Source organism: Microtus pennsylvanicus, chromosome 7 (assembly GCF_037038515.1).
Source record: "Microtus pennsylvanicus isolate mMicPen1 chromosome 7, mMicPen1.hap1, whole genome shotgun sequence".
NCBI classification, from domain to species: domain Eukaryota; kingdom Metazoa; phylum Chordata; class Mammalia; order Rodentia; family Cricetidae; genus Microtus; species Microtus pennsylvanicus.
Genome location: NC_134585.1, coordinates 73,979,184 through 73,993,083, shown reverse-complemented (window position 1 = coordinate 73,993,083; position 13,900 = coordinate 73,979,184). Strand labels below are relative to the sequence as shown.

Genomic DNA, 13,900 nt, shown 5'->3' with positions numbered 1-13,900 from the left:
CATGAATGGGGAACAGGAACTGAATTGAGCAGCAGAGGGAGGGAGGGAGGGAGGGAGAGAGAGAGAGAGAGAGAGAGAGAGATAGAGAGAGAGAGAGAGAGAGAGAGAGAGAACATGCATGGCACGTTTTACAGCTGCATTTATAGTATCTGGTATCTTAAAGGTTATTGGCTGAAGGAGTTCCCACAGCACCTCTAAGTAGAGTGAACAAAAGCAGATTATGACTTATGATAGTTATATTTTTTCGATCAAATATTTTTGTTCTTTGTTTGCAGAAACTATACTTTTTAATTGCAGTTATATAGAAACAGCATTGTCCTCATCAGGACTGAGCGATATAATTGGAGAAGGAGTATTTAAGGAAACTTCACAGCAGTGTGTGCTCTATTGGCTAAAAAGTACCAAGCAGTAGGAGAGACTTCCATATTCACCAATAGGCAGCGAGCATGGGGAGGGAGGGATTAAAAATAATGACTATCCAGGGGATTCTAAGTGCATGGCATGTCACTGTGTTTCAGCCCCTGTGTTGCATGCCAGAATGCGCGGAGGTGATGAAGAAACAGAAGTCTTACTACAGCAGCGAGAGCAGCTATGACAGCAGCAGCAGCAGCAGCAGCAGTTCAGAACTGGATGAGAATGAAAAGGAACTGTGCCAGAAGAGACGAGAACAAGCCCCATATAACCTTAAACACACCAGTCACTGCAAACTAATTCAACAATCCAGTAAGTCAATCTCTCCTACGTTGATACACGAAGAGCTATAGAATTGAAACTCTTGAACTCAATAAAAAGTCCTTGGGCCAAAAGAAGTGTTGTCATGTGTGAGGGGACCCGTATTCTACCCCTTGTGTTCTTTACCTGGCCAGAGCCCAGTCCGTCCCCTCTCAGACTTTACAAGTAGTAACTGGATGGGACTAAGGCTCCTTCCTCCTATCTTCTATAGTTCGTATGCTCAGTTGTGGCATGGGTTTTAGAAACATGTGACAACTCTTTCAGGCAGAATGAGTTTTCGTTGGGGGCCACATCATCTCTGCTTCAGTGTCTACCTTTTGTCACTTCGTTTGGCACTGTCACCTAGCTCTGAAGCAGTTGAATTTTGCTCCTTCTCACTTCCATCCTGGGTAAGCAGTCAATCAGGACTTTGGGCACATCATGGGTATTTAGGAAAGCAACCAACTTCTCTCTTCTCTCCCTCTATTTTCACTCTCTTTTCCTTTCTTCAATCCCAGATATCCACGGTCTGGCCTCTTGATGTGGCACTCACCCTCAAATATAGAACCTAATTATCTCCATTTTCCTAAAAAAAAACCACCTTCTTGCTGCCACTTCTGAACTAGGACTATCTTAACACCCATGTCACACAGCCATTTGCATAGCACACAGTGTCCCAAGGTTTCAACGCAACCAGCTCAGCATTGCAGTAAACATAGCTGGAGCCTTTGCACATCTGATTCCCAGCAATGTTTAGTATATATGGGGCCTGATAATGTGTTTTAAAACTGGCCTTCGAGACTTGTAGCAAAGAGCCCCAAGGAAAGAAGAACTAAAACATGAAGAATTCAGAGAAACAGCACTTTGGTTTTATTTCTCCCCAAATATTCCATAGAGACACATGTTCCCTTGCTCTTGTCAAGGAAGGTTTGTATATTTGGATAGGAAACAATGTACCGTGTTCCATCATATTGACGGAAATTTTCCAAGTATCAGCAATTGTAAGTTATACTCCCTCGCTTCTTTTCCTTAAGGATCCCGTAAGTGTGTCTCTGGATGGTATGACTCAGTTTTTATTCTGGAATCTGACATTCTTATGTTGAGATTTTGCTGGGTTTTAGATCGCTTGCCTGTTAGCTAATGTGACTATTATTTCATAGCTTGAACCTACGAGGGCTATGGGTCAGGGAGAGGAAATTTTCCATAGAGTTTTACAACTCTGGGACTGTTCTATGCTCTGGGGCCAATAGTCTAAAGAGCCCTGGTCAGATAGAGTATCATAAAGTAGGAGACAGAATTAAAACACATTTTGATGTAGAAATTTTAAGTAAGTCTAATCCAATTACATATTTATATCCTTACTGTATATTTAGGCAGAGATTATAGCAAGGGCTTCACTTTGTTTCGTATTCATTCTTTAATCTTACAGTAGGAGTCTCATAATCACAAATCCTCTATAAACTGATGACCAAGGACAAAATCCAGACCAAGAGTAACACTTTCTTATGCAGTCAATGGACTTAGGGTATTATTATAGCTTCACACATAACATAAAAGACTTTCTTCTCCCATAATTTATAGATGTTAAGTCACAACTATGTTTCCTAATCTACCACCAGTATATCAAACTACTCTAGTTTTCTTGTCTGAATTTCCAGGTATGTAGGTGAAAAGCAAAAATCTGAGCTGATTTGAGAAGGTATTTCCTTCTGACCAATGAGCAGGTTTTACTTACTCAATCCTTACCTTAGGCTTACAAAGATGGTAGACCTACAGTGTAGCTTGGAGCAAATGGTTTAGAATTTTTTTTGAAGACATGACCTTTGTATTATTGTTGTATGTTAAATATGTGACCTTTGTAACTAATATTTTTTAAGGGTAAACTGGCCGGTGTTCTGTTCCTATACAGTGACTGTTAAAGAGTGCTGGGTCACAGGTACAGAAGGAAGTTAATACTTGCAATAAACAAGGTTTTTTTGTTTGTTTGTTTTTAAACAGCATCTCCTAAAACTTGAATGAGCGTGTATTTTATGCTCTCCAGAACATAGTTTTACTTTTACCACATGTTCCCAGTATCTTTTAGAAGTGCACCCCTAAATCTGCCATTCATAACTATCACCTTTACGAAGTTTGAATTCTTTTCAACAGCCGATGAAGAGAGATATTTGGGTATGCAACCTGGCTTCATGTGAGTTTAATTAAAATATTTCCTTAATGAAGACTGATCTATTCTCCAAACAGAGAACAAATTCAGAATGGAGAATCTTCAGGACAAACGAGCAGAAGAAAAGATAAAAACGCTGACAGTGTTGAGCAATTATCTTTTTCCAGGTCATGAGCCGCAGCTTACCATGGCCATGTAATTCACTTTCATCAGTGTTCCCAGAATGCACAAGGGCAGATAGTTGATGGCTTCATTAGATATTTATTCTGGTAACAGTCCTGTTCTTTGACTTAATTTTTTTCTTCACTTAAATATTTTGCTGTTGAAATTATTTGTGTGTGTGTGTGTGTGTGTGTGTGTGTGTGTGTGTGTGAGAGAGAGAGAGAGAGAGAGAGAGAGAATAAGACTACACCAGTTTGCTGCAGCTTTTTTTTTACTAGTTTATTGTATTTAAATTACATTCAGATATTCTTCATAATATTCTTATGTTCTGTGACTCTAAGTCTTGGCCTTGGATTCTATACCTTATCTCTTTACCCTGTCTCTGTTCTCCTCTCCTTCTTCCTGTGATCTTTGCTGCAAAATGTAAACTCTCCAACCTACACAGAGACTCTAACAGCCAGTTTCCACCCAAGGCTAATAGATAATGGTGGCATTATAGGAAAGTGGAGGCTGTTAGCATTCAGTGGTGAGGACTTTAGGCAGCTGACCTTGGCCACCATCTTGCTGTGGTCCTTTGGGAAAAACAGACAATAGAAATTTCCTCTCCTGGCTAGAGAGATGGTGCAGTGGGTGAAATAATCACAGTGTCAGTGTGAGGACTTGAGTGCGGGTTCCCAGAAACCAGGTGATGCCGGGCTCAGTCGCATGTCTGTAATTCTGTGTTCCTATGGCAAGATGCGGGGGAGGGGTGACGCCAGAAGAATCCCTGTCCTCGGGTGACAGCTACTCTTGTGTCCACAGCTGTGAGTGATGATGGTGAGAAGACCTTGTCTCAAACAAGGCTGAAGGCGGGAACTGAAAACTGAACTCCTTATGTGTGCTGTGGCTTGTGTGTTCCTGCACTCAACATACATGAACACACACACACACACACACACACACACACACACACACACACACCCCTTGCAGAGGTTTCCGTGAAGCATGACATTAAGGTGCAGGACCTTGGAAGATGCCTGGCTCACAAGTGCCTCATGAGTGTGCATCCCCTTCCTTGTTTCTCGAATGCTTCTCACATTAAGAACTTAGAATTGAAGTCCTGTCTGCAGCATTCCCTGGTGCAACCGTTCGTTCTTCCTATGCCAGAACTGTTTTGTACCATGTACGCTGTTCAAATTGAAGAATTAATTCCAAATTTCCCCTCTTGTGATGGCGTCTAGGGTTTGACCCTTGTTATCCAGCTGCCGCCTGGTCTAATCATTAGTCTATGGTGACCGAATAGGGAGGAAAGTGTACTAACAGCATCACTTCTCCATCACCGATAGATTCCATGAGGCGTTCCGTCAGCTGCCCTCGGTCCATCTCTGCTCACTTACCTTCCAACGGGGATGTGCGCCCCTTTTCTTCTCAACAAGTGATACCGTTAGCACGACCAACTTCAGCCTCTCGGTCACATTCCTTAAACCGTGCTTCCTCCTACACGAGACACCTGCCTAACAGTACCGATACCAGCTCTTCCAGCTCCCACTCTCTGGTGGTAAGCTATTGATCGGTTGTGCCCTTTCAAGGTTGCAGAAAACACTGTACTCAGAATGTAGGTGGCAAAGGGATTGGTTGAGCAGATGATGAGTGGAACCCCTGATTTCTTCTGCATTTTGACTCCTGACCTTTGGAAATTGTATTGTTCACGTATCGTAGACCCCATCATATCACAGATCTCAAGGACGTGTAGAAAGAAGCATTGCTTTATTTTCCATTTCCTGGTACAGGAGGGTAATGCTGTTGGCAATCATTCGAGTAAATGCATGGTTCTGCAGTGTTTTATTGGCATCTGTAGACACAAGCACATTTATTGTATGGAAAATAACTCTTAAAATACTAGATCAGTAGTTTAAAAACTGATAAATTATATTTATAGAGCCTGGTTACAATACTGTTCAGAATGCTTTCTGAATACTAAATTAACATGTCATATCCCCTTTTCAGCATAAACTACAGAAACTTATAGTTGAGGTAGTCTGTGGGTCTATTATATTTTCCTGGAGCTAGACCAGAGATTTAGTTAAAGTCTTTGTTTCACTAACACTGATGTCTCCCAGGGTAAAACTCAGGAAATCAAGCGATTTCATTCACTTTATAACAATGACTGATTTTATTTTATAAACCAAGAATTTGCAGTAAATGAAAGAGACTAGGAAGTCCTTTAAAAATACTCATATTTAAGATTTATACCTTGAGCACGGTAAAATGCAACCAGGAGGAAATATAAAATATATCCTTGCTAATAATAACCAATTTGATGCTAAAAATTCACAAATGTCCATTTAAAATTTAAAAGCACATCATTTTTACCTAGAAATATATTTTAAATGATACTAGCACAGTGAAGTAAGACCCCCCTCCACATCTCTGTATTCTTTCAAATTTAAGAATGAGTCTTTGCGGCAATTGAAAACAAAAGAACAGGAGGACGACCTCACCAGCCAGACCTTGTTTGTGCTGAAGGACATGAGGATCCGCTTTCCAGGGAAGTCGGATGCAGAGTCTGAGCTGATGATAGAAGATGTGAGTATCCAGCAAGCCTGAGCATGTGTTCCTTGGGACCGGGAGACAGGATACGCTGGCGAAATGCTTGCGGGGCAAGCATGAGGTCTTGAGTTGGATCCCCAACACTTACGTTAGAGCCCAGCATATGACATGCACCTGTAGTCCCAGCCCTGGGAAGTGGAAGGCAGAGACAGGACGATTTCAGTAATTCTATGGCAGTTACCCCAGGGTACCTGGTGAGCCCCAGTTCCCAGTGAGAGTTTGGATCTTAAAAATCCAAGGTAATTGCCCCCTGGAGGACAGACAACCAGGACTGAGCTCTGCCATCCACAGGTATGCATGCTCATGCACAAGCATGTACACACACCAGCATGCATGTGCACTGCACACATATGTGCATGGACACATGGCTCCCATGCATCGAAACAAAAGTGTTTTCTTGTTGAATTGTACTTAATTGCATAGGAAATGCAATTCTATTCCCTTTAGGCCCCAGAAACTTTTATTTTAGATATTAGGAACATTTTGTCATCTAATGAGGCTGTCAAGTGAGAATAATTAACATCATATAACTGTTCTTTGCGATCAGAGAAATATCAGGATAGACTTTTCTATGGAAAAGTTTACTGAGTTGAAGAAGTCTAAGGTGAAAAGAGATGCGAGGATAATAGCAGCGCCCTGCTCGGAAACGACAGAAAGATTTAAAGGTGATGCCTAGCACACCATGTGTTGGAACAGGCTGGGTTATTTTCATTTGCCATCCAGTGAAGGCTTTGGAAATGGCAGTTTCAGAGGCTCAGCTCCTATTTTGGAAAAGAAAATCTAAGGTTACTGAAATGATTTTGTAGAAGTACATTTCTTTCCTGCACCCAACACGCTTTCTAAATGGCCATTCTTAGATCATTCTTCAGCTGTAGAACGCTGTTTGGAGTAGGGTCTAGTAGGTTGTGTTTTTTTTTCCCCAGAAGACAAGGCACCATCTAGTGGTGATATGAAGAATAACAACCACAGTTTACACTGGCTCATTTTACTGTTCACATTGCTTTATAAATCAAGTGTATGGAAATAATAACAAAACAAGAAAAAGCTTTCTTGTTGTAAAGATCCATAAGAGCATCATATTTTTGTTATTAGATAATATAATAAAGTATCCAAATGTTTTGCATTTTTGGTGATAAAGACTTTTCAAACATGAAAGTGGTATGTTGCCTGTGGGGGAGCTGCTATTTGCTACAACAAAAGAAACTTTAGGTTGAGTATCAGGCATTGTGCTGATATGTTTTACAATTTTAAATTACACTTACTTATTTTTTTGTTTAGTGTTTGTATGTGCGTGATGTGGAGACCAGAAGACAACTTCAGGGAGCCAGTTGTCTCCTACTGCCATGCGTGTCCCAGCGCCCTAATTCCGGTTGTCACACGTGGCAGTGGGCACCTTTGCCCACGGCACTGTGCCACCAGCTGGATAAGCGGTTACTTATTTTGACAGTGTTTATTTTTAAGGAAAACCAGTAACTTTGCACCAGATACATCATTTTCTGTTTGTTTTTATGATCTGCCATTTTCTTTTAAAATTTTTTCATTTTATTTGTTTGATACTTTGCTTGCATGCATGTGTATACACCACATGTGTGCCGATGTTCAGAGGTCAAAGAAAGTGTCGAATCCCCTAGAACAAGAGTTACATTTATGCATCACCAGATGGATACTGGGAATCAAGCCCAGGTCCTCTATGAGAGTAACAAATGCTCTTAGCCACTGGGCTATCACTGCAGCCCTGCTAAGGTTATTTTTTATTAGAAGAAGAGAAAGTAGAACTAATATTTGTGACTATTATGATTATAAAGAAGATTATCAGGCATATATAATTAATGAAACATAACTAATATTGTACATTAGATTCTTTGCTGCCTGTCTACTGTGTTCCAGACTTGAATGTTTGCTACAGTATATGCTATTAGAATATAAGTTGAGAAATGCTATTGTGATACAGGTCATACAGAGAATGGGTTAGTAGAATCCTAATTGGATATAGGCTGACTTTTAGTGTATTATTTAATATTCTATTACTAGGTGGGTAACATAGCAAGATGAAAACCCTATAGGCTGGATTTCTGTCTAGAATATGTGTGTCTACAGATTTCTGACTTATATTCATTGAGTGATATTATTCTTAGTGAAAAGGAAGAAAAGGCTTTGGATTAAAAACCTCTGGCTTGTGCAAGTGGTAGAGTTTCACTATAAGTGTTTCCACTGCAGAAATTAATAGAATCGGTGCTAACACATTTATCTACCGCCTTGGTGAGCATTCTAGGTTAAATCTGTTAACGTCTTTCCCCCACAGATCATGGATAACTGGAAGCATTATAAAACAAAAGTGGCTTCATATTGGCTCATAAAATTGGACTCCGTAAAACAACGAAAAGTGAGTGACACGCATCCCTTTACCCTTTGTGTGTTTATTAAGCTGAAACCTGTGGCCAAATTCATAGCAATTTTATATGTGAACATTGATTTGCTTGTGTTAGACAAGGATTTAGATCGTGAGGATGAAACGTAGATTGAGGACAAGGCAGTTTAGCTGTGCGGAAATCTGTGGATCCGTGTGGCGGCAGAGGGCGGGGCAGGAACAGAGATCATGAGTGGAGATTAGCTTGAGGAGCAGAAGGGCCACAGAGGCAATTTTCTTATTAACATATCTATATATGTGTGTCTATATATGATAATTTAATTATCTTGTAAAATGAACTCACTTTTGGCTGAAAGAGTACGTGCTGCAGTAGCGTTAAGAGATGAGCTTGGATGGCGAGGCAGGGCTCAGATGACAGCTTTATGGCTTACAAGAAGATCAGGTTTTAGTTTTGCACATGAGAGGCGACTGGAAAAGTTTGGGAAAACATTTATAGTTCAATTAGTAATTCTAAAGGACTGAGAACTACTTGAGAGGAGTCAAATTGCGGCAGAGAGAATGTGGCACAGTTGGAATAGAAAGGAGCTAGGATTCTTGTAGGGTAACTGAGGCGGGAACGAGGGAGTACTTAGCACAGTGGTGCTAGCCTGGGTGGGATTCTGCCCATTTGTCATGTGGGTTTATGTGTGTATGTGTGTGCCCGAGTCTACATTTGTGCACCACATGCATCCAGGACCTCAGAGAGGTCCAAAACGGTGTCTTATTCCCTGAAACTGAAGTTCTGTGCACTTATGAACCTCCATATTGATTCTAGGAATCAAACATGGGAACTCTGCAAGAACAAATGCTTGGGGTCATTGAGTCATCTTTCCAGTCCCCCGTTTTGATCTTAGATATGTTATGTTGATGTACTGATTAGATATCAAAGCGATGATAAATGTGATATAAGTGATGTTCATATGAACATGAAGGCAGAACTGAGCTTGCGAATGGAGATAAGAAAGATTAGGAGTCTATAAGGTAGTTAAAGGAATGAGGCTGGAAGGGACCACATGGAGAGTTTGTTAGAAGATAAGAGGCTTCTGGGAACGAAATCCCCTCTGTGTAGGAATTGGGGGAGGGGTCTCTGAAGATGACTGAGAAGAGACAGGAGGTGCAGTGTGGAAAACAGTGGGGACAGAGTGTCACTGAAGCCCAGGAGCGTCATCCTCGTGGCAGACTAGTGGGCCATAGGCTGTGCTGGAAGTTGCCTCTAGGAGGTGAGCACCAAGTTCTCTGTCATTTTGGGCAAACATGGAGGTTAGTGGTGATCACAAATTTCGAGGAATGGTGGGGAGCAAAAATTAGCTGGAAGGGATCCAATTACTGTACCTTGAAAAGGGGAAAAAAAGCTCTAGCTGCTGCAGGCAGGTCTCAAGAAATTGGGGGAAGAAGACAAAAGAAAATGGTGGTAGTGAGGAGAGAATTGAAACCAGAGAGGGTTTTTCTGCCTAAAGATGATTGTGTGTTGATGATTCAATGGCAGTGGCCTGGAAGAAGGACCGCCAGGATTGGGCAGCACAAAGTTCCTGAGTAAACTGAGGTTTGGTCTAGCCAAGAGCAGTTGTTGTCGTCAGAGGGAAGATGATGAGGGGTCTCAGATGGCAGGAAAAAGTGAGATCTGAGGAGAGAATGAGGTAGAGCTGCAGAGAAGACTGGGAGGTGGGCATTGTACCACAGGAACAAAAGCAACTAATGCAATGATGTCAAAACAATTGGTTATTTCACAAGAAAATAAGGAACCTTATTTCTTATCATACACAAAATAAATTCCTTGTAGGGTACAATTGGTATGTAAGATGGGAACACATGATGTATGTAACATGGGGAAACATGATGTATGTAACATGGGAAACATGATGTATGTAACATGGAAAACATGATGTATGTAAGATGGGAACATATGATGTATGTAACATGAAAAAACATTAAGACAAAAGGAAATGAAGAAAGATGATTATAGTCATAAAGTGGGGAAACAGCGTCTTAAGAAAGACCTGACAAAGAGGGGTTAAAGGGAAAGCCTGAAATGTTTAGTTATTGCCGCGCACCGCCCTCCCCCATCTGCGCTCTATGCGCTAGAACCCAGTTCACGAGCTTCGGGCAAGGGGCTGGAGGTTGAGGAAACACTCGCAAAGACAGACCGACACACGGACCTCTAATCACTGGTACAAAAGCCCCTCTTTAATAGCACCATGGAGGCTTAAATACCCTGCAGTCAATGGCCAACAGGTGAAAATTCCATCCTCTGATCCTCTAGGCCAGGCACAGCTTCTAGTAACTTCAATTAGAAGGCTCTAGCAGGTAAGAGCAGCTGAAGGCCAGGACTCAATTGGTCCCAACAAGTTATATGAAAACTTAAAATCACATGTAGTGGTTCTTCTTTATAGCCCCAGTGTTCAAGAAGCCGAGGCACCAAGGTTGTCCCAGATCATTCTGGGCAATACTGTGAAACCATAGCTTAAAAAATCAAAACCAAAAACCATACAAATGGGGGGACAAAACCATCTTAAACCAAATTAAAGAGTGAGGGTATTGTGCCAGCAGGGGTGGTTTGAGGAGGAGAGATCGATTTAGTGCATCTAAAATGAAAGGTAACACAATCAGCCAAAGACAAACTGGTCTGCAGAAAGTAGCACGGTAAAGTGCATAAGAAGGCTATGTAGAGACAATTTAATGGATCTTCAAACAGCCAATTAGCATGTAAATAGATCCTTGGCCTCACTAATGATGGAGCAATAGCGGGTGGAAACTCTCATATTGGTCAAAATTAATAAGATGGATATTGCACACAGCGGGACTAGCATGGCTAAGAGGGCCTTTACTCTGCTGTCAGTACATGGGTCTAATGCTTCACAAAGGTCATTTACGGGACCTGTTAGATTACAGGTGCTCATAACCTTGTGACTCGGAAAAACCATTTCTGGCCCGTGTCCTGAATAATAGAAAAGATTTCCACATATCAACATTAGAACAGTGCTATTTAGAAAAGTCAAATACCAGAAGCAGCTGGAGTGGCTCACAGTGGGTTTATGGTAAAAAAAGACCTGGAACATCCATAGAATTCAGTTGCATTTGCTTGAAGACTATTCTAGAACCGTCCATGAGTAGAATATAGAATTCAAGCCTGTGACTTAAGACTGGCGGAACAAACATGGTAGTAAAATAACTTGAACATTCTTTGTCACGGGGGAAGGCACAGCATGAAGCAGGCTCAATGCAGTGTCTATGGGAGGCTGATGCCTTCTGCTGTCTGGTTCTCCTTCTGAATTATCTGGAGATAAGATGGACCATGTTCATGTTGGAAAAGAGGGAACCTATTGAGTGTGTATGGACTCCATTTTTCATCTCTGTTTCCCCCCATGCATCCTGAATGGTGAGCTCCAATGTGAATAGCCAAGTGAGATAAAAATTCCAGGAGTTCCGGGCCAATATTTTGTGAGCCCAGCTCCTAGGAGCTTTCTGCAAATGCGGGTAAGGTCTGTGTCTGTGATGTTCAATACAGTAGTTACCAGTTGCAGGAGGCTACTGAATGCTTGAAATGTGGCTACTGTGACCATGGAATTGAGTTTGTAACTTAGTTTTAATTTATTTAAATGTGAAGGTCCAGCCATGTTTATTGACTTCTGCTTTTAAGGGTCTTAGATAAAAATTTCTATGCTGTCTTCCCATTTAGAAATTTAGAGAGGCTTTGAGAGGAACCAGTGAAGTTTTCCATTTGATACTATCCTAAAAAGATACCCTATATTAAAGAAGCAAGTCACAATACATATTGTACCATATTCATTACCCCAAAATTAACCTGTCTATCTATCTATCCATCTACCTACCTACTTACATAATACCTGGCATCATTTTTTTTTAAAAAGAAAAGCAGCCATGTAGTAGCAAACCCTACACTCCCAACATTGAGGAGGGAAAGACAGCTGGATGAATATACATGTAATGCTATCCTTGTCTACGTAGCAAGCTCCAGGCTAGCCATGGTTACATAGTGAGATCCCATTTCAAAGAATCCCTATTTGTTTAGACTCTGCCAAATTATGATGACTCATTTCTAGAGTAAAGTTAACTGAACCAAGAGAAAGGAAGAGATGCTATTTGGTGTCATTTTCCCATGTTCGTTTATGCGTTTTTATATTTTTCCAGGTACAATGATCTTTTTTACAAGTGGAGGGATGGCTGAGAGAGATGGACATGTCTCACTCCATGTCCCAAGGAAGTAAGGAAAGGAGATGGAACTGGGCTCTGATTCCAGGCCTTTAATCCACTTTTGGGGGGAGGGGGAAATATGGGCATAGTTTTCTAGGCTGCTTTCTGCTGATTGGGGACACTGGTAATCTTTGAAAGCCCTGAGAAAATTTAGGATCATGGTCAAGCCCTGACTGGAGTATTCAGTGAGGCCTGATCATCTCAGCTAGCAGCCTTGATGCTGTTGTGGACGCAGAACTCAGAAGCAGCTGCAGCAGATGTGCTTTGAGACATTGAGTCATCCAGGCCATCCGCTCATGTCAGACACTGATCAGGGGGTCTTCCTTGACCAAGCCTGAGTCTCCTTAACTGAGAATGAATCCACAGCCTCTCATTTCCTGTGGAAATAAAAGCAGAACCTCTCTCCCTAATTAACATGTCTTTTGACTTAAATTTTGAAGTCAAGATGTTTTTAAAATATATAGGTTGGTTTAATCCAGCAGCATTTATAATCAGATGTCTTTTAGTAGCTGTTGCTCCTTCCTCAGCAGTCAAACAATTCAAAGACAGCACAATAATGTACATTATCCAGATTCTCTGTGTATTTTCTATCTTTATGTGGTTTTTCTTTTTACTATATTTCTTTTATTCTTATTTCTTAATTTTTGATTTTTTTTTGAGACAGGATTTCCCTGTGTATCTTTGGCTGTTCTGGATGGAACTAGACTAGGCTGGTCTCAAACTCACAGATATCTTCCTGCCTCTGCCTCCCACGTGCTGGGATTAAAGGCATGCCATCATGCCTGGCTACTCTATTTCTTTTTTAAAGGACTTTCTCTATCTAATTTCTTTTCTCTCCCAAGCCTACATATATTTTTAAATACACTGTAAACAGTTTAGAGGCATTCCCCCATCTGAATTTGTCTTTACTGTCTATCTCTGTCTTTTTCTGACCACATGAGTCTTCAGTCTGCTAAGAGGCATGGCTAGGATTAAAGCTGTGGCTTTGGTGACTGGTTCCGCCCATTCCTTAGCTTCCTGAGAGTCTAGCTTCATGATGGAAATATTGGCAGGAACTATGTTTATTGCTACAACTTTGTGGAGTTTCTAGGTCCATGCTACCACCAAGAAGTATGTCACTGACTGTTCATAAACATGTGTTTGGTAGCACTGCCTCTTAAAAGAGCCACCATGTTGTTTTTCTTGCTAATGCTCAGTCAGGTATCCTCTCTTAAAGGAACTGTGCCTCTGCTTGTCTCTAGCAAACAGAGCCTACAGGAGTAAAGAGACTTGCCAAGCAAGGAGCTGTGCTTGAGTCTGTTTTTGTCTATGTAGAATTTTTTTTTTTAAAGCTTTCTCAGGCTTTATGTGAAAATTTTTGCTAAACATTTGGGTACCATTTGTAGCATGAATAATAAAAACCCAGAGACAGATTTGGGGTCCAAACTGAAGGTCAGAAATGCAAGGCAGCTGAGCCGCTAGAAAAGTCTTACCTCTCGCAAGGCTGGGCGACTGCAGACTGAGCCCGACCTCTGTCTCCTCCCATTTATATTCCCCTTTAGTCCTGGGATTAAAGGCAGGTGACTCCCTAGTACTGGAATTAAAGGTGTGAGCCACTGCACTTGGATTTGTTTTCCCATTGATTTTGTGTAGCTCAGGGTGACCTTGAACTCACA

At 41.3% G+C, this 13,900-nt stretch overlaps 1 protein-coding gene across 2 annotated transcripts in view; it reads left to right on the top strand.

The window, feature by feature from the left end:
- The window catches only part of Ttll7 (tubulin tyrosine ligase like 7), a 114,935-nt gene that overhangs the window by 73,610 nt on the left and 27,425 nt on the right, over positions 1-13,900 (top strand). For both annotated transcript variants that reach the window (XM_075981114.1, XM_075981115.1), the window contains 4 exons: positions 519-723; positions 4,363-4,574; positions 5,468-5,602; positions 7,929-8,009. In XM_075981114.1, coding sequence (XP_075837229.1) covers positions 519-723; positions 4,363-4,574; positions 5,468-5,602; positions 7,929-8,009 — 633 coding nt within the window. The remainder of the gene's footprint in view (positions 1-518; positions 724-4,362; positions 4,575-5,467; positions 5,603-7,928; positions 8,010-13,900) is intronic.